Source organism: Aulonocara stuartgranti (assembly GCF_965226115.1).
Source record: "Aulonocara stuartgranti genome assembly, chromosome: 5".
Taxonomy (NCBI): Eukaryota; Metazoa; Chordata; class Actinopteri; order Cichliformes; family Cichlidae; genus Aulonocara; species Aulonocara stuartgranti.
The window spans coordinates 27,706,358-27,732,159 of NC_138943.1; the positions used below are offsets into that span (position 1 = coordinate 27,706,358).

The following is a 25,802-nucleotide window of genomic DNA, read 5'->3' on the forward strand; positions in this document are numbered from 1 at the left end:
TGTTTAAAATAACAATCTGCAAATTTTATGCCAAATCAAAGGCATTTCCAGAGTACTGTGAGAAAATGTGAGTTACTTAATGTATATGCTGTTTACTTTTCAGTCTGCTTCTGTTTCTCAGAAGATACAGCCTTCTACAACATTTCAACTTCCAGCAGCCCTTGCCTTGCAGCGCTGATTGCAGGCTTTATAAAAACGTCTCTATTCTTAGGACGCTATTTTAACATGCATTGCAGAAAAAACCTGATGAAAGAACTTTTGTTCTTAATAGCATATGCACTGTTAGGGTTTTGTATGCATCCTATTATAGGCCTGTCTAACCCCGTCAGGGGTGTTGCTGGTGGAAGTCTGTTTGTCTAATTCTGCGTCTCTGCCTTTTATTTTTAATTCAAAATGCTCAAAGCTTTCTGAAGTGTTTTTCCTTCCTAATGGGTTGAATTAAGTTGGTTTAGAGTAGCTAGCCTCATAAAGATCTCTAGGGGGTAAAGTTAAAAAACCCAGTTACACTGATGAATTTGTACTTACATGAGAGGAAGCGTTAGGTTTATATGAGGTGTGGTGAAGACAGGGGTGTAGATACATCTCTGTGTATGTCTTTGCTTGGGTCTCAGCCCTCCATCTATTTACAAATGTCATCCTTTCCTTGCCTTTCTAGGACTTGCTGGACAGCGACTGGGCCAGTGTTCGGAAAGTTCTTGAGCAGGCGGACATTTTAGTTATTAAATATTCAGTCACTGACAAGCTGGCCTTCCAGCAGGTCAGGAATGGCTATGCTCCGAGACTCCGCCCACTCCTGAGGCACTGGGGCGTGCCCGTCATCCTCGTTGCTGTGGGAGCGCGGCTGAATGGTGAGGATGCCTTTTGTTCTGTGTTTTTGTTGGAGCAGGACCTAGTTTAGTTTAGCCAACATGGCTTGCCAACCCTCCAACTGTTTATCGTTGCTGCATATGAGCTGTCACTGTACTGGATATCCTGGCAATTTCAGGTCAGCTGACTGTTACCTAAGCTGTTGGTTTTGGTTTCGGGACAGCATTATGCTCTTCTTGCTGAGATCACTCAGTGAGTCTTGTATCCTCTAGCATGTCCACACAGCAATCAGGAGGATGCTCATGATTAACTCTCCTCTTGGCTGCCTTCAGGCTGTCAGCTCACATGCTTCCCCACAGGAAACACTCCAAAGAAGTACAGTGTACAGTACAACTTTGGGGCTTTTCTGTTCCAAAAAAAAGAAGCCTTGCTTGTAGACAAGAGTTCATTGTCGTGGTGCAAAAAAAAAAAAGTGCACCAGAACAGAAGTATGTGCCTTCAGCAGGATAGAGCACACCTATCTAGCCTTACTGGAGGCTGCTTAACAAAATAAGCATTAACATAACACACATGTGTTGGCATCTCAGTGAGTGACCCACACCCTGTTAAAATTAAATCCTGTAAACAAGCCCATCAAATGTACCAGGTTATATTTTTAGCACGTGTGCTCAACATACTTTGAAATCCTGTCAGAGCACTGCAGCAGCGTGATCACAGTGAAAGTCAAGTCTGAAGAGAGAGAAAAACGAGAGGGGAGTGGATCACTGTAGACCAGAGCTTTTGTTTGTGTTTGTGTTTTTTTTCTTTTTCTTTTCTTTTTAGCAGCTGCTGTGAGTAGTTTCATGCAAGCCCCCCCCCCCCCCCCCCCCCCCCATTGTGACTGCAGAGAATGACGGCTGAGGTCTGAGCGCTTCCTGTCTTTAGACCACCTAAGGCACATCTGTGGCAGGGGGAGCGCTGCCGCACGTGCATTAATGCAGCCATTAAACCAGCGAAGAACGGAGGAGCGCAGACAGATTTATCCAAGGGCACGCACGCACACCATTGCTCGCACAAACATACCACTGATATGCCAAGTCACAGCCGCTCCGATGCTCACGCGCGCACTTACACACACTCCTTTTCCTGCTGTCACCCTTGCACTCACTCACACGCTCTCAGCCTGCCATCGTCTCTGTGTCACGCCTGTGGGTTATTAGCAATATGATTTATCCAGTGCCTCGGGACTTGGCTGTATGTCCTGCAGATTCTGCCTTTCTCTCTCCTCCTTTGTGCAGCCCTTGCTCTAGTCTTTTTTTTTCTCCTTCAAGATAATCCCTCTAATTTTCTGTCTGATTCTGTTTCTGTGGTCTCCCTGTGCACACATGCCACAGTACAGCCAGTCCTAGTCCACGTGCCACTGCAGATTTTACACATCTATATGATCTTGCTGTACAATTTTTTGCTCCAGCAGCACTGACTAACAACACAACACTTTTGCATTCTGTAAGGGCATTGTTTTTTGTTTATTATTGTTTATTTTTCTACAACTTTTTATTGTAATTATTGAGGAACATTGCTCATCTGAACAGGCTAAGTGTTTGCCATGGGAATTTCAGTCACCTGAAGGGAGGGTGTGTTTGTGACTATTTTAAATCTAATTATTTCTTAGAATCTGTTCAATTTTGCTGAGTGCCCTTCAGTGCGCTGCTACTCCTTTGTCACAGGCATGTTATTCTTTTCCACTTCCTCTGTGCTTGAGTGGTTCAGTAGAACTCACTGAGTCACACATGGATCTAGTACTGCCTTAGTAGGTTCATGCTTCTCAAAAAGGATAATGTAACATCAATAGCACATGTATTCCTTCAGATATACACACATAAACTAGTTATTAGTAAAGTGTGCATTACCTCATCCTACACTTGAATTCTACTGTTTTCAGATGAAGGCCCCCCCTGTACGTGTCCACTGTGTGCCTCTGACTGGAGCAGCTGCGTACCTCACAGTGAAGGTTTGCAGTTGTCCCGGGACTTGGGGGCCACCTATCTGGAGTTGCCCTCCCTCAACCATGTCTTCGTGGGTCGCTACTTTGGCAGCGTGGTAAGTGATGATGCAACACTGGAGTCAGAGTTGATGCTGTGGTGTGTTTTTGACTCAGCGTCCCCAAAGAAGAGAAAGACAAAAACACATCTCACGATGTTCTTTTCCTTCAAAGTAGAGTAACTCTGCGTTTCCAGATTGTAGATACAGTGTTTAGTAGGGGAGACAGTGACAGGTTGGACGTCCCGGGAAGTTATTTCTAAAGCAACAAGATGATGATGTAACTTCACTATCTTTGTACAGATTTTGAAATAACATGTATGTTGTTTGTGTTGTTTAGCTGGAGTACTTCATGATTCAGTGTCTGAAACACAAAGCCAAAGAGAGGCCAGAGAAGAGGCGAGGAAATAAAGTGAATGAACTTCGCCCCCCTCACTTAGAACAGCCAGGTCAGAGGAATACTATGCCAAGCAATGAGTTATCCTGGCTTTGTTTCAAGTGTCATGCATGCCTGCCATTTTTAATTCATTTAAGCAGATTTGTAGCCTGTGTGTGTTTTTTAAAAATATATTTCTTAATTATATATATTTTTGTCAATTGCCATGTTTATGGTGTTTAGAAACATTCAGTGAACTGGATGGATTGTTACCTTTTGAGCTTACATAGCCATAAAAAGAGCTGAGCACAAAGGTTTTATCTGGATCAATACGCTCTGTTCCAAACTGGAAAGACAAAGAGCTAGGTAGACTACTTTTATTCACTGACATTTGAATCAATTTTAGCCTGAGCAAACAGAAGCAGTAACAGCTGAGTTCCCTGCGTTTGGTGGAGGCAGCTCAATGATTGTTCTTATGAGACTGTGGGATTACTCCTTAACCTCATCTTTTAGTGAAGCCCTCTCATGTTGTCAGTTCAGCGCTTGGTCCTGTATGTTATGTGTTTTTAATTTTTCATGCCTATTATTGAAGTTAATTATTCACAATATGTTTCCCCCAACAACAAAAAATTATCTTTATAACCAAATAAATGTGTTGATTATAATGATTTTTGTCAAGGCAATGGTGATGAGCTTCTAAAATCTAGAGCAGCGGTCCTCAACCTTTTTTGCACCACGGACCGGTTTATGCCTGACATTATTTTCACAGACCAGCCTTTAAGGTGTCGCGGATAAATACAACAAAATAAAACTAGTACCGGTACCGAAAAAAAGAAGATTTATTCATAACACACGTGAAAAGACCCAGGAAAACCGAGTTAACGATAAAAACGATAACAAAATAACGCTGAAAACCGATAAACCCCCTGAAAACCATACATTTCACACCTGAGCCTCAACTCTCGCGGCCCGGAACCAAACAACTCCGAGGCCCGGGGGTTGGGGACCGCTGATCTAGAGAAGAGCGATCATGGATGTTTAAAAAAACAAAGAAAGACCAGACAGTTTCTCCCAGTTCTCTCTTTAAGTCGCTCACACTACAAAATGACTCAAATGGTCCATTATAAATCAAAAAGTTGCCAGTTAATTGCTGACTAATTACTTAAGATGTTATTTAGTCTTAGTCTGCTTATCTGAAATTCAGAATTTTAGATGAAATTGCAATTAAGCTGCAAAAAGCCACTCATGTTAAAAGTTCTCTCTCTCTCTCTCTCTCTCTCGCTTTTTTTTTTTTTGAGGCCCTTGCAGATTTATTGCAGACTTAATCAAACTGCGTCTTATCCAGTCACATTCTGCAAAAGACCACAAATTATGAGGAGATAAATGATCAAAAGAGGCTAAACCTCACAGAAAGGCTGACACACAGCAAACAGCTTAGACACAGCGAGTTTGATTACTGTAGAAACGCTGAAAAAGAAACGGGCTGAGCTGGAGTGCTCGGTGGCTGCATGTCTGCTGCTCTCCCTTTCTCTTAATGCTCTGCTTTTTTGGACGCTCTTTGTCCTAATTGGATACAAGAGAGTCTGATTAAAGCTGCAACTGGCTGCTGGATGTTGCCACAAACTGAAAGCTTTCTGTGCGCTGAATTTGAAACCAGGAAATTAAAAGTAACAACTCCAAGACCTCGAGTAGACGAAGTAGTCTGGTGTTGTATTCAGGGAGGGGGTTAGAATACAGAGCTGCACTCCTTGGTTCACTTTTCTTCTCCTCTCTGCTATGGCCATTCCTGCATGCAAAGTCATGCTTTTAAAAAAACCGAAACACCTGAACATATTTAACACAAACTACGCTGTTAAACCTGTGTTAAATATCGATCCGAGCAGGTTTCCGCTTTGCCTGTTTAAATCTGACTGACATTTTTAAGTGCAGCCAAAAAAATGGCAGCAAGTGCCTGCAGGATTTATTGGTGTCGTTCGACACTGCTTAGCTCCCTTTACGGTGTAGCTTACATTAACAATGACATACGGGGATTAAGAAGCGGCACAGTTGTCATGGCTAAAACAGAGCACTCATAAAAAAGGAGATGAGCTCCACAGAGGTGCAGTAAGTATTAAGCATCAATAGGAATATAATAGGCCAATGATTAGTGAAGCTGAAGCTCCCTCGCCCTGCCTTCTTTGTTCCCCTGCTCAGTGCTTTTTTACTTTTTACTAATTTGACTTCATGAATGCATGAATCACTGAGCGTGCACAGCTTTGCCTCCCATTTTTCCAAGAGACGCTTTGTTGTGTTTTTCTTCGTTGCAATTTTCTGTGTATTCACGTTTGTCATGCAGTTCACTGCAAATCGTTGTCTTTTTTTGTTGGTTTTTCCTTTTTGTGTCTTCTTCATTTATTAGATTAGTTCCAAATCTTTTTAATCCCAAAGTTTTGGGGTGTGCTGTTCATTTTAGTGTTTTATCACCAAAACAATTTAAAAGTAAAGTTGACAAATAAAGGTCAACTTCAGGTCCTTTTTCAGTCTCTGACCAGACCAGACCAGACTAGACCAGAATTTCACTGCAGCAGCCTTGAGCTACTTTCATCTTTTAAGGACTGTTATTAATGCAAAGACAAACGTACCTGGAAGCCGTTCTTTAAACATGAGCAACGAGAAAGGACAAAAATGACCTGTCTCTTTTTCTTGGCTTTAAAATCTCACTGTGCTGTTGCTGACAAGATCACTCCCTCGACCTGCATTGTACACCCCAATTTTTCTCTGAGTTGTCAAAACTCATTGCCAACAGCCTCCCAAGAAAACACAAGTACAAGTAAACAAGGCAGACTGAAGGAAAATTGAGTACACCAAATATCAATACTAAAACACTCCTGAGAGGCTTTGAACATAACAAGCCCATTCAATATTCTGTGTTATTCTTTGATATGGAGGCAAACTGAATTTCAGCAGTAATTGCTCATCATCTCTGTCCATCCTCACTCGTTTCTTTTGTTGCTCTCTTCTGTTCAGCTCGTCTTCCCCCTATTAGAGTGGAGGAGTCCAGCTTCTCCCAGGACATGCAGTGGTTGTTGGAGCGTGGCGTGCAGTTCGCCGATGTGGCTTTCTATGCCGGGGATTCTGGGAAAGAGCTGGGTTGGGCGCATGCCGCTGTGCTGTGTGCTGTCAGCCCGTACTTCAGACAGCTACTCCTTGGGCCCAAGACCAGGTAGGAGAGATATTAACCTCTTCACAGCATGGGGTTTAATATCCTATTTCACCACCTGAGTCTGTAGCCAGTGAGAGCCCAACTATTTCGGCAAACTTCTCTGTAATTGAAACATTTTCTTCTATCTCTGGTTGGACAGGGAACGTCCACAGTCGCGGTGTGTTTGCAGAGAGCGTGACGGAGGTCCCCACTCGCTGCTTTCCACCTGGGATGGGAGTATTATTGATGACATGCCGAGATCAGATGGACACCTGACGGGACGCCTCACTCGTCTGGTGGTGAAGGACCCCCTGCTGTGCATGTGCTTGTGGGAGACTCTCATGTTCATTTATAGAGGTAAAAACCTCCATCCAAAGAAAGATTTGTTGCTGTTATCCTAAATCTGCTGTTATGTATCTTTATAGAAAATGCCATCATGTCCATTTATCCAATTTAACAGCCACTTGTAAGCTCTCGAGGTACTGAATGTGGAAATCCACCTGATTCCTAGTGTGACTGAATGAAATCGAACAATTTGACAAATTAGCTGATGGATGTTTTCTAAGGTCAAAGAAAATGAAACGCTATATCACAAACCTCTCTTTTTCCAAAAGAAAGAGAAGTGGTGTGATATCCTGTACTGTATGTGTTGTACCAGCTGACAGAAAACTCACAGGCCTCACAGACGTAGCTGCAGACTGAAGATTAAAGGTTCTGTAATCTGAAAAATCCCTTCTTTGCTAGGAAACTGTTCTGGGTACGCTTTGGATACATTGCTCATTGCTCGTATTAGTAATATATAGACAAAAGCAAAATGCATGAAGGTAAATGGTTGACAGGAAGAGGGTTTTGTTTTTTTGTTTTGTTTTGTTTTCCTTACCTTTAATTTATAGTCTGATTATCTTAGAAAGGCTTCATTACCCCACACAACCCTGAATTAGTGAAGAAGATGGATGGATGTGTGATTGGGCATTAAACTAGTGTTGCTGTAAATGTACAGGCACCTATATTAGTTAGAAAAGCTATTTATAAGCAGTAACACTGATAACAAGTCTAGTAAAGCAATTATTATTAGGACTGACATAGCTATCATGATGTCACTCATTCGTTTCTGGAGTGTGCATTTATGCTGGAGTATTGGCAGCTGCCATGCTGTTTTTTTGGTGCCAGAAATGACCGTATTTGGATGAGAGGTTGGAGAATTAAGTTATAATCTAACACTAGTCAGCTTGGTTGGCAACCTGCATCCTTAAAGTGTACAGATGCTCAAATACAGACATGTACTATTTAGTGCTAAGCAACAGACTAAGAAAATATTACAGTTTCACACGGCATTATGAACACAGGCCAAAGATGAAAATGTTGTTAGCATTACTAAGGGGGCAAATTTTTCTGGCTGACTGGCCAGGGGCGGGCAGCTGAAGGGAGTTTTGTTCTCGCAGATTTGCTGGATGAGGATTTGTGGCAGATTTGTATAGTTTATGCATCAGAGACTGTTCAATAAACTATGGATATAATTTTGAGAGATGTTTGCAGACAGTAAATTTAAAATAACAAACGTTGGAGCCTGGTTTGATTGCACCATTGCTTGGCAGGATTCTTAGTCTTCATCTCTTGGTTGGCTTTTCCTGTGCTTGTGAAAGATAGAGGCTCACCATAATCTGATGGATTTTAACCATCATGACGTTTTATTGTGGTGTAAAGTAGGTAGCTGATCTATAGTGTCATTCCTCCAGCCATGCTGCTAGTGTGGCTGAATAAAATGAGAGTTTTTTGGTAATTAAGAACAGTTATACTAGACTGCAATCTAAATACTGTGGTGTAGTTTGTGTTGCTAAATAATTTCTGTGTTAAAAGCTGGACCAGCTTAAATGGAAACAACAGATAAACCACAGACGAGCCTCTCATCTCAGCCGATTAGCGGCCTGTGATTTCGCCAGCATCGAGTTGCCCAAACGGACACCCTGGCAGCAGGATGACATGCACAGAAAGTGCCAAACAGAAATTGGAAATCAGAAAAGACAAAAAAGTGTCTCCAAGCATTGGAGTCCAAACAAAGTACTTTATCCAGATAAAACTCAGTCATTTCACTTCCATGGCGCTACATGATTTCTGGAAAGTGCACATTGAAATGATTATTTTTACTGAATACTACAGGCTTATTAATATTTGATCCATTGTATACATCCATCCATCCATTCGCTTCCGCTTATCCTTTTTCAGGGTCGCGGGGGGCGCTGGAGCCTATCCCAGCTGTCATAGGGCGAGAGGCGGGGTACACCCTGGACAGGTCGCCAGTCTGTCGCAGGGCAAACATACAGGGACAGACAACCATTCACACTCACATTCATTCGCACATTCACACCTAGTGACAATTTGGATTATCCAATTAACCTATCCCCACAAGCTGCATGTCTTTGGACGGTGGGAGGAAGCCGGAGTACCCGGAGGGAACCCACGCAAACACGGGGAGAACATGCAAACTCCACACAGAAAGACCCCGGCCTGATGTTGGAATTGAACTCAGGACCTTCTTGCTGTGCGGCAACAGTGCTAACCACCGTGCCCCATTGTATACATTTATGACATATTTAAACAATGCAGTCCTGTAGTGATATTTTTTTATGTTGCCAAAGCCAGTGCTGCATCCTTGATGTTTCCTGTTTTGCTAATTTAGACACATTAGGTACATTACAACTGGAGCAAAAATAGCTGGACTGACATTCACAGGAAGGGAAATCTATTCCCTAAAAGCAGTTACTCTTTTTCTAATAATTTAGATGTGATGATTAATGGTCCTGTGGCAGCAGAAGGCAGTTTTCCTGCTGCTGGGCCTTGTCCAATGTTCCATTACGCCGAGGAACAGAAGTCAGTCAAGTTGAAAGTACTTAATAGCAAGCAACTGTAGTATTTTAATCTAGGACCAGATCAATCATTTTGTAGTAGTGTGATCTTGAACTCCTTTCTGGAGCTACGCTTGCACTTCCCTTGGCTCCCTCAGGACATGTGTGTGTCTTTTGTCTCTCTCGTAGCGTATTTCTATTAAACATTATGGAATGACAGCAGGAGGGGTTGGCACACTGGTACACCATTGTAATTGTGAATGTGATTAGCTGATAGAGTCAGACTCTGCCACCTGTTCCTGGGGGCTTATATTTACATCAAGAAATGATAAAGTGCATACACTATTATATATTGTACATATATTTATTAGTTTCAGGTTGGCCATTCTTGTATTTTGCTTGTTTGTGTTGTTGTGTTTGCACATCTCTGTTGCTTGTGGGGCTCGCACACAAGAATTTCACTCGCATGTGCTGTGCCAGTGTGCCTGCACATGTGATGTGACAATAAAAAGTGATTTGATTTGATTTGATTTGTCTTGTATAATTTCCAATGCCATCTATTAGGTTGCTCTCACGGACTAAGCATGCAAGCACAAAACATCCGAGGCACTGTAAACACTGAGGCAGTTGCATCCAGTGTGTTCTCGAGTCGGGTGTGAAGCCAGTAAAACAGGCATGCAATATTTTCTTCAACTTTAGCAATGTAATAAAAAAATCTTCTCGCTCCCACAGCTTAGAGTCTGTGGTGCTGTGCCTGCTGCATGTCAGCTCGCAGTGCCTGCTAGCTGGCACTTCAACACAGGCTGCACGGTGTGCACAAATCCTTATGGCAAAAAAAGCTGTGCAAACATCTGATTCCTGGCTGCCTGTTAACGTGCATGTGAGTCGCGTTGATGCTCTGACACACAAACAAATCAACAGCAGAAGTAGACACACAAACACGTAAGCTGAGAGTGTATGCGGCTGGTGGAGGGTAAGCAGAGGAGGGAAGAAGATTATAGAGTTAGACTGATTCTCTCTGAGTGACTGTCTGAATAAGAATAAGAAAACCAGCAGTTGAAATAAGGGGAGGGCAGTGTGTGTGTGTTCATGTGTACATAGTCCTTGTGTGTTTGTGTGGATATTTTTTGAGTAAGAGAGGAGGAAGATGGGATAGTGTGGAGTGGAAAAACTGGGACCAAGGGGAAAATGAGAGGGGAGAAGAAAGTAAGACCCTGCTCATCTGTAGATAATGTGATGGTAAAAAGCTGAGCACTACCGTTAGTTTGTGTGTGTGTGTGTGTGTGTGTGTGTGTGTGTGTGTGTGGGGGTGCTTGGAGAGAATAGCAGGAGGAATGTGTGCGTGTGCTGAGTGGACTAGGAATACCCTGTTTTCATAAAAGACTGCAGGGAGACTGTGTTAAGTCTCGTGTAAAAATTGACTAATGTTAACCTTCAAAATGGTGGGTCTCACTGTATGTTTAAAGCAGCTGACCTCATATACCGAGTGTGTGCTAGTGTATTTTCTTGAATTGGCTAATCAGATGTGAATGAGCGTCTTCTTTGCCCACAGAAACATTCAGAGCTCAGCGAGCCAATATTTGTTCATTTGCAGTAAATCCACAACAAGCTGTACTTTGCCTTTCCAGAGATGGGATAGATATTTTTTTTTGACTGTGATTCAACAACTGGCAGTTGTCGCTTATTTTATTTGGCTTTCCAGAGCTAATTTGCATAACAATATATCATGTATCAGTAAACACACACACCCATGGTGTTATTCCAAACTTGGGGTTTTTGTCACATGAGTGTGAATGGACAGTCACAGAGGCCATGACTTTGCTTGTGTGATGTTAACACTGTGAGACTCTGTCTCCTTGTGTATTGTGCTGCTGTACTATTGAATTTGTCACTTGGTTGGTGTGGTGTGTATGTGCATGTTTAACACGTTTAGTACATGTCTGTGACACAGATGTGTGTGTGTGTGTGTGTGTGTGTGTGTGTGTGAGTGTGTGTGTGTGTGTGTGTGTGTGTGAGGACATTCAGGACCAGTTGTTTTTTAGGGCATCTTATCTCAAATTATCTTAGAAGTTTGATTTGCTGACCTTGCTGCTGTGTTATTCGAATTTAGTTGAAGTTAAACTTAAGAGCCAGGAATGAAACTTCTTGGAAATGTCTTTGTGATTGTTGTTTTTTAATTGTTTACACATGATTTCTTCTCCAACTTGTTTGCCTGTCCACTTTTTGTCTATTTGAATACATAGTCTTGGTGTCCAGTTGCGTCACGTAAAAGCACGACAGCGCTTGAGCTAATCTCTCGGCCTGCGTTTGAGGTGTCTGCACCACACAGTTTCATTATCCGGCCCCGCTTGTTGAGGTAATCCCTCTATCAGGCCAAATACCATCATTATGAACTAATGATGAGCTAAATCCTGACCAGACCAGCTCCCTTCTTTCCTCGACAGCCTGTTTATGTCCCAGTGAGACAGAGTGTGCCACCCCAATCAAGCTACAGGAATGTTTTGCGTTTATAAAGCATCTACAATTTAAGATTGTAGTACACTGCAATGAAATCCAGCTGTTTTCTCCAGATGTCTCAGCTGAGGAAGCAGCATGAAGAATTTTATTTGTTTTTCTGCAGTTTTGTGCATTTTTATGTTTAGGTTTATCACGTTCATCAGTGCTGATAATTACTGGGTCGTTATATTTTACATCCTGTTTTATAGAAACCTCTGTGCATTAAACCCTGACAATCTGTTCTCGCCCTTGTTTACTGTTGAGCGATCATTTTCAGCTGCATTAGTGGTGTGGCTATGAATATTTTGGCGCATTTATGTGTTTGTTTGGTTGGTTGGTTGACCTCTTAGGTCCAGGGTGAAATATCTGCAACTGCTGAATGGATTGTCATGATTTCTTTTGCAGACATTCAAATTTTCCACATGGTGACTCAGTGTGACTTTGGCAATCTCTTGTGTTTCTTGTTACTCCCACAACAGATTTTCACAACAGCTACTGAACATTTCTGTCAATGCTTCTTTTCCTTTTAATTGAAAGTTAGGTATCACCCAGTCAAAATGTCCAGTGTGTGTTTATCATAAAAACAAATGAGATTCTCATCAGATACAGCTGCACTTTGTGCTTAGTCCTGTTTAGTATGCACACATGGAAACCGAAGATACAGTGGCTTGCAAAAGTATTCGGCCCCCTTGAACTTTCCCACATTTTGTCACATTACAGCCACAAACATGAATCAATTTTATTGGAAGTCCACGTGAAAGACCAACACAAAGTGGTGCACACGTGAGAAGTGGAACGAAAATCATACATGATTCCAAACATTTTTTTACAAATAAATAACTGCAAAGTGGGGTGTGCGTAATTATTCAGCCCCCTTTGGTCTAAGTGCAGTCAGTTGCCCATAGACATTGCCTGATGAGTGCTAATGACTAAACAGAGTGCACCTGTGTGTAATCTAATGTCAGTACAAATACAGCTGCTCTGTGACGGCCTCAGAGGTTGTCTAAGAGAATATTGGGAGCAACGACAGCATGAAGTCCAAAGAACACACCAGACAGGTCAGGGATAAAGTTATTGAGAAATTTAAAGCAGGCTTAGGCTACAAAAAGATTTCCCAAGCCTTGAACATCCCACGGAGCACTGTTCAAGCGATCATTCAGAAATGGAAGGAGTATGGCACAACTGTAAACCTACCAAGAAAAGGCCATCCACCTAAACTCACAGACCGAACAAGGAGAGCGCTGATCAGAAATGCAGCCAAGAGACCCATGGTGACTCTGGACGAGCTGCAGAGATCTACAGCTCAGGTGGAGGAATCTGTCCATAGGACAACTATTAGTCGTGCACTGCACAAAGTTGGCCTTTATGGAAGAGTGGCAAGAAGAAAGCCATTGTTAACAGGAAACCATAAGAAGTCCTGTTTGCAGTTTGCCACAAGCCATGTGGGGGACACAGCAAACATGTGGAAGAAGGTGCTCTGGTCAGATGAGACCAAAATGAAACTTTTTGTCCAAAATGCAAAACGCTATGTGTGGCGGAAAACTAACACTGCACATCAATCTGAACACACCATCCCCACTGTCATATATGGTGGTGGCAGCATCATGCTCTGGGGGTGCTTCTCTTCAGCAGGGACAGGGAAGCTGGTCAGAGTTGATGGGAAGATGGATGGAGCCAAATACAGGGCAGTCTTGGAAGATTGAGACTGGGGCGGAGGTTCACCTTCCAGCAGGACAACGACCCTAAACATAAAGCCAGGGCAACAAGGGAGTAGTTTAAAACAAAACACATCCATGTGTTAGAATGGTCCAGTCAAAGTCCAGATCTAAATCCAATCGAGAATCTGTGGCAAGATCTGAAAACTGCTGTTCACAAACGCTGTCCATCTAATCTGACTGAGCTGGAGCTGTTTTGCACAGAAGAATGGGCAAAGATTTCAGTCTGTAGATGTGCAAAGCTGGTAGAGACAGACCCTAAAAGACTGGCAGCTGTAATTGCAGCAAAAGGTGGTTCTACAAAGTATTGACTCAGGGGGCTGAATAATTACGCACACCCCACTTTGCAGTTATTTATTTGTAAAAAATGTTTGGAATCATGTATGATTTTCGTTCCACTTCTCACGTGTTCACCACTTTGTATTGGTCTTTCACTTGAATCAATTTTATTGGAATTCCATGTTTGTGGCTGTAATGTGACAAAATGTGGGGAAGTTCAAGGGGGCCGAATACTTTTGCAAGCCACTGTAGTAAATGATACCTTCTAAACATCAGCATGCAAGACTTTGTAAGCACGTTAGCATGCTCATGTTGGCATTTACCTGAAAGGAACATTGTGCAGTACAGCATGTGAAGAACAGGTTCACAAAATAAACTAGTATCTTATATATCCATCCATTTTTGTATCAAATTATCCAGTTCAGAATCATGGGGGCTTGAGCCTATGCCAAATGACTTTTGGCGAGAGGTAGGGTATAGCCTCGACAGACACGGACAACCACACAGTCTCACAATCATACCTAGAAAGGCCTGAGCTCACCAGCAGGTTTTTATCAGAAAACTTCTTGTGATTAGGCGACAGTTCTACCTACTGCACCGCTGTGCTCCTCTTTTACTTCTGTCACTTGTGATTTAACTGTAATATTAGAATAGAATAAAATAGCCACTTATTGTCATTGTACATGTACAACAGAATTATAAGTGCTCCACACCAAATGTGCAGGAATAAAATATAAATAATGAGACTACAGAAATAAATAACAAATGGGAGAAATGTATAAAATCAAGAAGAATATATACAAAACAATAGAAAGACGCACATTGGAGAGCAAAGTGCTTTAAAGCAGTGCAAAAGGACTTGGTCTGAGTATAGAGTCTGTATATGAGTGGCCAGCGTGATGAGGGTTACACAGACAATGGCTCACACTGGTGAGGTGGGTGGGCAGGGGTGGGGGAATAGTGTTTGTTTACAGCGGAAGGAGCTGTTTGTGAGTCCGGAGGTGTGGGACCCGATTGACCTGAGGCACCGACCAGAGGGCAGCGGGTCAAACAGGTTGTGGGTGCATGGGGTCACCTGTGATGGGCTTGGTTTTCCTGAGACTGGAGGATCTGGCGATGGCCTCTAGAGGTGGTAGAAAGCAGCAGAGGATTTTTGGGGGAGGTGTTAATTACCCTCTGTGCAGCCTTCCTCTTCTCAGTTGTGGCCCCTACGTAACAAACGCCCAAGCAGTAGGAGAGGATGCTCTCCACTGAGGAGCGGGAGAAGGCCAGCAGGAACGTCTGGTCCAGGTTTTTCTTCCTCAGGACACGGAGGAAGTGCAGCCACTGTTGGGTCTTCTTTACTGGGGCGTTTGTGTTTTGGATCCAGGTGAGATCAGCAGACATGTGGGTGCCCAGAAACCTGAAGGCAGAAACAGATTCCACCTCTTCTCTGTTTATAATGACAGGGGAGTGGACCTGTCTGTGCCTCCTGAAGTCCATTATGAGTTCTTTTGTTTTAAGGACATTCAGCTTCAGGTTATTTTCTACCACTGTATGTGTCACCGTGCCATATGCTGTCTCATCTCCATCAGAGATGAGACAGCAGCATACTTGACTACGACGTTTGTCGGGTGGGTTGATGTACAGGGCGTACAGTAGGGAGAGGAGAGGTGGGGATTGGTGAGGCCTGATTGAGGCTGGTTGGTGAGGAAATCTTTGATCCAGGTGGCAGGGGGAATCTGAAGGTCCAGTTTGGGAGTGAGGATGTCTGGGATTATGGTGTCGAATGGTTCACGAAGAGCATCCTCACTTAGCTTTTCCTGTTCTTCAAATGGCTAAACGCTCTGTGGAGTGTGATGGTGATGGCATCCTCTGTGGACCGATTTGCCCTGTAAACAAACTGGTGGAGGTCAAGGGAGGAGGGGGGGGGGGGGGGGGGGGGTAGACAGTCTCTGATGTGCTGAGACACTATCCGTTTAAAACACAGATAGTGTCTCAGACGTGAGGGCTATAGGTCTGTAGTCATTGAGGCTGTCTATACCAGCCACATCTGAAAATGCTTTGATTTTTTTTTTAAGCATGTCTAGTACCTTTTCTGATTTGTATGGACTATGCCAATATTTCTATACAGGAAGACAGAGTGATATGAACAGAGGGTACAACTTTCAATTGTGTGCTTTTACATTTATGTCTCACCAGACTTATATAGCATGTGCAGAGAAGACTTTTAGTGGTCCTCAAGACTGATATGCTGCAGCATTGTGTTGAGGTCTGATTAACAGACTGGAGTGGTGGCTCACCTTTTTAACAAAAGGAACTGGAGAGTATGCTCCAAATTTTGGGATCACACTCCTGGGCCTCTCAGGAAGTCTGTGCTGGAGTAATGGAGAGGAAATCCACTGATAAGTTGAACCTCAGATCCAGGAGAAACAATGAGGTTTTGCTCATTGGTCACTGTATCAGCTCTTCACCCTCTCAATGATAATTGAAGGTCTGTGGGAGTTTGCCCAGCCAGTGTACATGGACTTGTATTATTGGATTGGATTGTTTCTCAGGGTAGTCTGTGGGGAGTATGCTGGTAGCATGGGCTATTGAACCTGTTGTTAAAGGCTATTTGGTCCATGAGTGGCTGGGTGTATTTTTATTTGTTCAATAAGGTCGATTGCTATACAATACAGTTCTGAACACTGTAGGTTCTTTACTTGCTGCAAAGAACCTACAAAATGTTAAATGTGGATGCTACAACAAATGTGTAGCCTGTGAAAACAGAAGATGGCAGATCACTAATTTAATATGTGACTAAATGTAAAGTAAAATGTAAAAGATGGTCCCATTCACTCCTTCAGTACCAGACTTATGTCTTGAATAAAGGTCAGAAAAGTGTTAACTTTTTGATATGAAATGTCATCACTTCATAATTTTCTCCTATTAATCATTTGTGTAAAACTTTGCCATATTAATTGACCTTCATTAATTGTTGAATTATGGCCTAAAATGTGTTTTGTGAGATCACAGTGACCTTTAAATACCCAAATCAAATTTTTTACCCAGAAGTCCAAGTGAGTTGAGGGCATTTTGGACTTGTGTGGACTCTAGGCCCAGCTCTTCCTGCCATCAGGTACACTGACGTAAATGAAAGTAAAATATGAATTACTAACCAGGTAGTTTGAAGGCAGATTTACGATTTGTTCTACAAATGCCTTTTTTATTCACTGTTTCTGAGTTTGCTGGGTGGAATCTGGACTGGGCTCCCCACCCATAATGACAACAGATTACATAAACAGAAAAATTTTAGAACAAGCCAACTTTGACAAAAACAGGCCTCAAGTGTTTGGTGTAAGGTATGTGGGTGGTCAGAGCACAGTGCCAGCTAGAAAAGTGTTTGCCTGTGTGTTTCTGTAAACTATTGTGGATCCATAGAATTGGGTTGTTTGTGGATGTTTTGTAGGAGCGTGGGAGTGGGACCACCTCCAGGAGGCCCTGGATGAGAAGCTGAAGAATTCTCTCGCTGTGGCTCAGCTTATAGACCGAATACGATCCCTCATCGGCAGAGAAAGGGTGAGGACAAATTTCGCAATAATAAAAATCTTGTTTAAGGCTCGACTGTGTGTATGACACCGATACTGGTCTGTCCTTAATAAACAGGTTAAATAACTTTAATGTGTTAAATCTGCTCTTTGAATGTATAACATGTGTTTTGCATTTGCAGACTAAGAGTGCCTTAATTAGTGCGACTTGTTTGGAAACAGCACAGTAATAATGTTGCTATAATTAGAATATTTACATAATTACTGCCTGTAATCACCTCTCGGATACTGTGGAAATTAGCAGAAAGTAAACAAGAGATACCCTCCAAGGAGCAAAAAGCACAACACAAGAACACATGCACACTAAAATTATTTTAGAAACTGCAGCGTCACGCCTGTAATGTGTAATTGCAGCTGCTCAGAGAGCATGACATGGCTCTATGTTACAAAACAGCAGGCTTTAATATTTAGAGTGGGATAAAGAGATGTGACATGGCTGTGTCTGACAAGCCTTTGGCACCACGCATAGTCTACCAACCCATCTGGATAGGACTAGTTCTACCTGAGGCGGTGCTGGGATGAGCTGACACACCGAGACGGCTGGGCCACTTTAACGCAATGAGATAGCCTAATGTCTTGTCATGATTTGATCGCATCATCTCCAGCACCTCCGGGGAATCTGACTCTGTGAGACCTGTATAAATTAATTTCCCATAAGTTTTCCATGAGCTTTGATTGATTTATGAAATTTTAAGCCTCTTGATTTTGTTTCTGCCTCCAACTTGAACTGTGTGTGTTGATCTTGCTCTCTGTCTCACTCTCTCACTGTGAAATTATGGAGTTCTTTGCGCTTCAGTTGACTGAGAAAGGTCACATAGTGGAAATGGGATGCTTTGAAGGCACTCTACTGTGGACTGAAATCCATGTGTGCACATACACTTTGCAAAAAGCACAAACACACACACACACACGCATTGACAGATTTTCTTATTCCACCAGTTTCACCCGCTGTGCAGTACAGAATACATGAACGTGTTGATAACAGACAGTTTGGACTGCCGTCTGCTTCTCACTGTGTTCTGTGTTAGCCAGTTCCACTCATGACATTCTTGGCATTGCAGTTCGAGCATGTTTGGGTACTGCTAAGCAAGACTGGCAGAGACGGCATTAGTATTCCACAGGGGATGTGGGATAGATGCACAGAATGGCAATTGTGCTGGTAACGAGTACCTGATATGCAGCAGAGGAATTTCAACTCTCACTGGCCGATTCTTCTGTCTTCTTCTCCACTGTTTGCGTGTTTGTGTGTGTGTGCAGGGCACCAGGGACACACCGAGTGCGAGGGCAGCTCAGCTTGGTCCCCAGACTCTCGTCAACCTCTTCAATTCTCCTCTATACTCTGATGTCATCTTCATGGTGCAAGGTAAGTTCACGTTGATCCTATTAGACACACCCACATTTACAAATGCATGTAACACAGCAGAACAAGGTCATATTTTATTGCCGTGATTGAATTAGGATCTCCGTCCCTGGCCCGATCATCCATTTGGAGACAAAATAAGATCAAATAGCCCCAGCAATGGGCTCTCTTTCATTCTGGTCGTGTTTCAGCTCAGCAGAATCTCTTTTGCATTCAGCATTTCTCTATGAAATCGAGAAATTTAGAAATAATGCTAAAAAGCCTCTCCTAATCAATATTTATCTCATAAAAATTGCAGCCAGCTTTTCTTGTCCTTGTGCCCTTGAGCTGTGCGCTAAACTTCATGGAGGTCATGGAGAAAATCTGTCTTGTTAATGGTACTCGATGATGAGACTTGTGTCATTGAGAGGTTGTACAATAATTTCCTGTTCATTTAAATGGGCAGTTGTGACCGATCACTCATTAAAAGCCGAAATTACATTTATACTCTACACTTCTGCTATATTAGCAGGAATGTCTGACTGAAGTCAGCTTGTGTTCATGGCGGCTATTGAAGTTTCTCATGCCGATGCATCAAGATGAAACATGTTACTCACAAACACTTCACACTCTGTGGCTGCCGAAAGGCTTCATAGAAACTTCAACTTTACATCTTAATTTTCCACACGTGTGATTTAGGGAGTGTGCTGCCAGCCCACCGGGCAGTGTTGGTGGCCCGCTGTGATGTCATGGCCGCCATGTTCAGCGGGAAGTATGCAGAGGCTCGTAGCCGAGTGGTGCCCATCCACGGCGTCTCCTCAGACACTTTCCTGTCTTTCCTCGAGTACCTCTACACCGACTCCTGCTGTCCTGGTGAGTTTCCTTCACTTAGTCAGCAGCAGGCATAGCTGCACTGGTATGACCACTGTCTCGTTGTACACAGTAGGATGAATGATTAAGGTGGCTAAATATGGGAAACTAGCCCTAGATATTGCTTCCATTTAACGGGGGATGATAGATCTGAACAGAGATTTGCTTGATTTTTGAAAGAGATGAAAGTCCCGAGTCTGATCAGTGTAATGATAACAGCCCAGCAACAACTGGAAATGGAAATAATCAGCGTTACCAGTCATAAAACACTCGAGAGAGGTATGTCAGCTTCTCTTCTGGGCTCCGCTTGCTCAACACAAACCAAAACTAAAGTGCAGATGACAAGTCCCATCAACCATCTGTGTGACTGCCACATCCTGCCAGTGTTGTTCTCAGGAGGTGCTCTGAAACCAGCGCTGAGCTTAAAATTAAATTAGATTTACTGATGACAAAATCAACTCTTGGCATCACTGCTTTTAATGGTGCCAAATCACGGCCCCAGACGTCTTGTTTTTGTTTTCCTGTCGCTATGTGACACGCTGTGTGTTATGTCTTCAAAGTAATTAGTGCTGGTAATTCTCTCTGGTGACGGTGGTGAGCTTTAGGAAAGAATAGAAATAAAACACACTGGAGGCACTTCTACAACATTAATTGCTGCATTAAGCAGTATTTTTAGAACTTACTCCCTATCATTATAAAAACTTTATCTTAAATATTGGACTTTTTGCTGCTTCTTCTTCTTCTTTTGTTTGAACAGATTGTATATAAACCTTTTGGAATAAGATATGAATAAACACTCATACATTTTTATTCAAATTCTAAAATGCCTTCGTCACCATATTTATGTGATATTCAGGCTGGCTCTGCTCCATGTTTGCAACTCTCAGCTTCTGGGTCAGTTAAAACATTTTGTAACTTGTGTTTTATTCTTCTTATTTATGAGTTTTTCTGCCCCCTAATGTTAAAAGATCAGTCGGTGCAGCTGTGAATAAGTGTGTTTGCTGGGGTCTCTAAAGCAGCTTGTATCTAATCTGGACCTTATGAATACAAATTGAGAAAGAATAATGTGCTACGTTCATTGATTAGAAGTATAAAAATGATCACTTTAATGTATAGTTGCAGAGTGATTTACTGCAACACTGACTGTCACCCTCCTTTGTAGCATTATATAACAAAGCTGCTGAATAGACAATGCAAAACTTCAGAATAATCAGCTTTGAATAACAAGCTCTCTGCAGCTCACAATCCCATTATTCTGTGGCGTGAGATCTTTTGGTTAAAAAAAATAAATTAAATGATGAAAAAAATTCAACAAGCAGTCCTTATGATCCAGCTTAGATCAGGGTATGATAAGCAAGCTTTCTCCAGAGATACAGCTCCAGGTTGAGTCATGGGAACAGGAAATTAAAGACATGAAACTGCTTCAGAGGCTGCAGCCGCTGTAGTGTTATGTAAGAGCTCGGCACTCAAGGTCAAATCAAGGTAATTCCACCAGTAGCAACAACAACAACAAAAAAAGAAAGAAAGAAGAAGGGTGTGAAATCAAAAGTAAAGAACCATCAGAGTATTTCCCTGTGTTAAACAATGTATACTGTACATATGAGGGATGCTGTGTTAATGTTCATTTGGGTGATTGTACAGTGACATAGAACAAACCCTCTTGTTTTGCTGCTGCTCAGCTGCGTCCTGTCAGGGACGCACGCGGAGGATCAGCGCTCACGAGTGAGTGAAGGATGCTGAAGGTGGTGTTTGACATAAACGGCGGGAATCTGTTTGCATCAGGGGTAATTTAATTTGACATTTTGACATTACAGAAAAAGATCGACACCGCTTGTTTCGTGCTTGCTGCATGCAAGCATGTAATTTGACAGCACAAAAAGAGCGATGAGTAATTATTTATTTGAGCATTAAGTGATTTGACTAAGGAGCTTTATTTAAATTCACAACCGGCTGAGATTTGATGTTAATATCTGATGATGAAATGTGTACACTGTGGTGCAGTCTGTGTTGCACCAATACAAAAATGGCAAGCTGGAGCGAGTATATAATGGGTGTTAAGGATGTTAAACAAGTTCTGAATTAATACACATTTGTTTGTATTCTTGGGTTGTGATTAAAGAGCTTCATTTAATTATTTGTCGATATTTTGCCTTTAAAATTTCCCATTATGATTATTTATTACTCTCTTTGTTGTAGCCCCCTCCGGTTTTTGCAGTCATCTCTTTATACATGCAGCAGTCACAAAGCAACTTTCTCATTATTTTGAGGTTCTACATGTGCACCTATGGCCGACCCTTAAAATAATTTGACTCTTTAATCCAGCTAGTCGCCAACCTTGTGTACAGCTCGGCAGGTAGGACAGCCGCATACTTCTCAGAAATGTGGCTTACGTGCTAAGAGCTCAACAAAAAAGGGAGGGGAACAGGTTTCAGATTGTCCGATCCATCGACTGTATGTGTCTAAGCTTTTTTAATCACTTTGCCACCACCCCCAAGCCCAGACGCGCTGCAGTGGCCGCCTCAAGCTCATCCTAAAAGACACATTTTTGGTTAAATAAATGTGATGATAAACAGGAAAAAAAAATCACTTTGCCAGTGCTTGGCTAACATTTGCACATTGCAAAACAATGAGAACAAACTCATGTCAGAGGAGTTTTCACATGCAATCCTTTGTCTACTCTGTTTCTACACTGTGTTCATAATTAAAGGTAAAAAAAACTGTTGGAATGACAGTTGATTTAAAAAAAATCAGATCTATATGTGCAACAAGTATTTGCATGGATGTGAATGAAATCCATCTGTAGAACTAAAACAAAAGTGTGGTCTTTAAAAGGAAATCAGTCTTATGAAAGATCCTAAAATGCTTTGAGAGAAATGACAGAAACAGCAGAGCTGAGTGATCATTTTTGAGCTGTGTGCAGTTTTACTGTTTTGGGAGCAGCTGAGCATTCAACCGTATCACTCCTGTCTGTGCTGTGCAAATGCAAACCAAACCATGTCAAATAATGTTGAGTTTAAATTCTGCTGGAAGTGGTTTGGACTGATAGCACTTATGTGTTAGAAATCTGCTCTTCAGATTCTAATTGTGTGTAAAATAGACCCAAATCGGTTTTATTGTGACAGTGTTTGATTGATTTAAGCTCATTGTGGTGCTTTACCTGAATGATTTTTGGAACAGGAAGGATAAGAAAACATTTCAGCTTCAGGGAGAATATGTCCAGCTATTGCATACATCTAGAACAAAGTCGGATTTACATTGGTTTAATATACGTATAATGCTTTCACAGTATTTAATGTATACAATAACTAGTAGTGGTGGGAATCACCAGACACCCCACAATACTATATTTTGACAATATATCAGTGTGATACCTAACATTTTATGATTTATTGATTAGTGCAGTAAAACATATTGCGACTTCTCAGCCGTTTCCAGCTACAAAATCTGTCCTCAAAGTTAAAAGTTATCTCACTTCAGTTTTTTTCTGCAAAATGAGATTGCCAAGCAAACAAACACTGCCACTAAAACCTGCCATAAATGTTGCTATGAGACTGAGTGAGTCTGCAATCAATCTGGTATCAGCCTGTGATTGATACATGCAATCTGTTTCTAATAATACAGCAGTTAACTGTAAAAATGTCACATATTTCTTGCTGTCTATACAGACAGATATTCACATTAAACTATTAAATTTGCACTCGTCAGACTTCCTGTTCTATAAGAAGATAACCAGAATACAACCAGCTCGCAGCCTGCTAAGACAAGAGTTGGGTTGTGCTCAATGATGACAACTTATTCAGACTGATGGCAACATGTTGGTAATCGGTCTCTGTTTATAAATTACACAGAAAATATTTGCAAGCTTTCCACAGTCTCTCTGAGAGTGACTCCAGTCACTCCAAGTCAGACTGTGACTGTTTGCAGAAAGGTTGTTTCCTGTCAAGAAATCACCTTGTGATCAAAAGTAGTTGTGAGTGTGCAACAACCTCAGGCTCTCGACAACAATTTAGTAACTGCAAGTTACAGCTGGTATGTGAATTCAATACAATCAATTTTGTCGATGCTAGGACGTCGCTGTCCTAATTTTAAGTGACTGAGCCATTACCTTGCTCTTAATTAGGAGGTAGCTTTGTCAAGCTAAGTGTGTCCCTTGTTGGATGGTTTTTCAGTTAAACCAGTCTGATCTAAGTTTTCTCAGGATGGTGGTGCATAAGATGAGCCCTTTTGTTCATACTATTCAGAGTATTTTAATTTATATAATAATATATCAATATTTGGTGCCCATGTATTGATATTTCTCACCCTGAGGCAAATGGGATAAGCTCCAGCCCCCTGCAACCCTGAATTGGATAAGCGGAAGAAAATGGATATCAATATTTTATTGCCATGCAAAATATTGCAATGCTATGCTGTATTGATTTTTTTTCTTTGCCCTAGTAAGCAGCATATCAGACAGTACTGTGTGTTTGTGTGTCCAGCCAGTGTGCTTCAGGCCATGGCTGTGCTGGTTTGTGCCGAGATGTACCAAGTGAAACGACTGCAGCATCTGTGTGAGGTCTGCGTATGTGCTTACCTTCAGAGCATGCCCAGTAGAGAGCTGGCATCAACAGGCATCAGTGTAGTTCGACTACTCCGCAGGGCAAAGGTGAGTGAGTATCAAAGTATCCAGTGCAATATTTTCTTGTTGAAACATAGTCTGTTAATCAGCAGCTGCCTTAGGCTCCATCTCTAGCAGATGCTCATACAATTTCATTTAGGAGAAGACCTGCATTTCATATAGTGTCTCTATTGATTTCCAGTGCCACAATGCAGAGCAGCTCTATATCTGGCTCCTCCACTTCATCGCCAACAACTACCTAATCTTCAGTCATAAACCTGACTTCCTGGAGCTCTCAGGTCAGTGTGCAATTTTAAAGGGATAACTGTTCTAAACACTATTACAGGTATCACCTGCGAATAAGGGAGCAGCCTTTACAGTGTTGAAACTACCCTGTGATTAAGTGCTTTGAAATAAAGTGAAGGTGTCCCCCCCCCCTAAACACCAGTCCATCCAGCCAAAATCACAGACTGTATAGAAAAAATGGAAATTACCTCAATCAAGATTTCCAATTTTATTCCCCAAATTGAGCATTTCTTGCTGTACCAGTCTTGTTTTGAAACCAGATGTAAGGGATCTGAGAGAAACTAAGAATTAGTCACTCATACAACAGTGACACAAAATAGCCATGTGCTAAAGCATACCTTGCTTTACTGTCCATTTGACCCTAATTTACAAAATTAATATTTTGTATTCAATAACAAACTAGTGATTGAGATCATCAGCTCATCAGGAAAGTGTTTACTGAGGTCATAAAACAAGTAAACAGGAGGTTTGTTTTACCAGACTTCTAAACAATCTGAATTTTTTTTCAGCAGAGAAGTCGTCCCCCTGCTGGACAGAAAGAAAGCAGATTTAATGCACTTCAGCACCAGCTTCACTTCCCAGAGACAGGGCGGGACAGTCCCACCCAGAGACAGTCCCGCCCTGTCTCTGGGATTTCTCCTTTTTCCTTGTCGATATAATTATACAGACTACAGGCCAGCTTGACCAGCCACTGCACAATAACCCATTCACTTATTTGCATTGACCAATAAAATCTCTTAACACACCTGGCCCATCCCTTATCTTCTCTGTGTGACGTAAGGGATGGGCCAGGGACAGAGTTTAATGTGGAAGAAGTGGTAAAGATGGACAAACAAAAGTGAAAAGGTGGAGCTTAAAAGAGAAAAAAGAAACTACAAATAGATGCAGCAAAACATGTCAAATTAACCATCATGTTAGCATCTGCACTGTCGACATTAGTACCAGAAACAACTAGTATGAAGCCCCCTGTTCTTTTATTTAAAAAATATATATAATAACAAGCCCTTACAGTCATAGGAAACTGTTGCTCGCTTTAGTGGGGAAGAAATGCAGGAGGGACAACAACTGTAAATCTGTGGCTCAACAACAAAGTATAATTAACATGGTAAGAACATAGATGAGGGGAAATAATTATAAATAGAGAGATTCAAGCGAAATTAATGGCTACTTTGACCACGTGCTACTTCTAATACCTAAAGTGTAGCTTTTAATCGTCACATGCTGCCCTGCAGTGCAATTAATGTGTCCTAACTCAACAACAATCTACTGATTAAAAAGAGAAACTGCTTTACTATAAATAATCACACTGAAATATATACATATACACATCATTTGCATACATGTAATGTATATAGACCTATCCTTTTTAAACAATGGTTTTCCTTTATACATATAAACAAAAAGA

At 41.9% G+C, this 25,802-nt stretch overlaps 1 protein-coding gene across 4 annotated transcripts in view; it reads left to right on the top strand.

The window, feature by feature from the left end:
• Positions 1-25,802, top strand: part of rhobtb3 (Rho related BTB domain containing 3) — a gene marked incomplete at its 3' end in the record, with an annotated part of 28,437 nt that overhangs the window by 1,750 nt on the left and 885 nt on the right. For 3 of the 4 annotated variants that reach the window (XM_082532977.1, XM_082532978.1, XM_082532976.1), the window contains 10 exons: positions 656-848; positions 2,729-2,886; positions 3,167-3,275; positions 6,209-6,404; positions 6,544-6,740; positions 17,147-17,256; positions 18,543-18,648; positions 19,324-19,497; positions 23,973-24,139; positions 24,294-24,390. In XM_082532977.1, coding sequence (XP_082389103.1) covers positions 656-848; positions 2,729-2,886; positions 3,167-3,275; positions 6,209-6,404; positions 6,544-6,740; positions 17,147-17,256; positions 18,543-18,648; positions 19,324-19,497; positions 23,973-24,139; positions 24,294-24,390 — 1,507 coding nt within the window. Of the gene's footprint in view, positions 1-655; positions 849-2,728; positions 2,887-3,166; positions 3,276-6,208; positions 6,405-6,543; positions 6,741-17,146; positions 17,257-18,542; positions 18,649-19,323; positions 19,498-23,972; positions 24,140-24,293; positions 24,391-25,802 lie in introns of those variants that run through there. The other variant, XM_082532979.1, reaches the window with a different exon arrangement.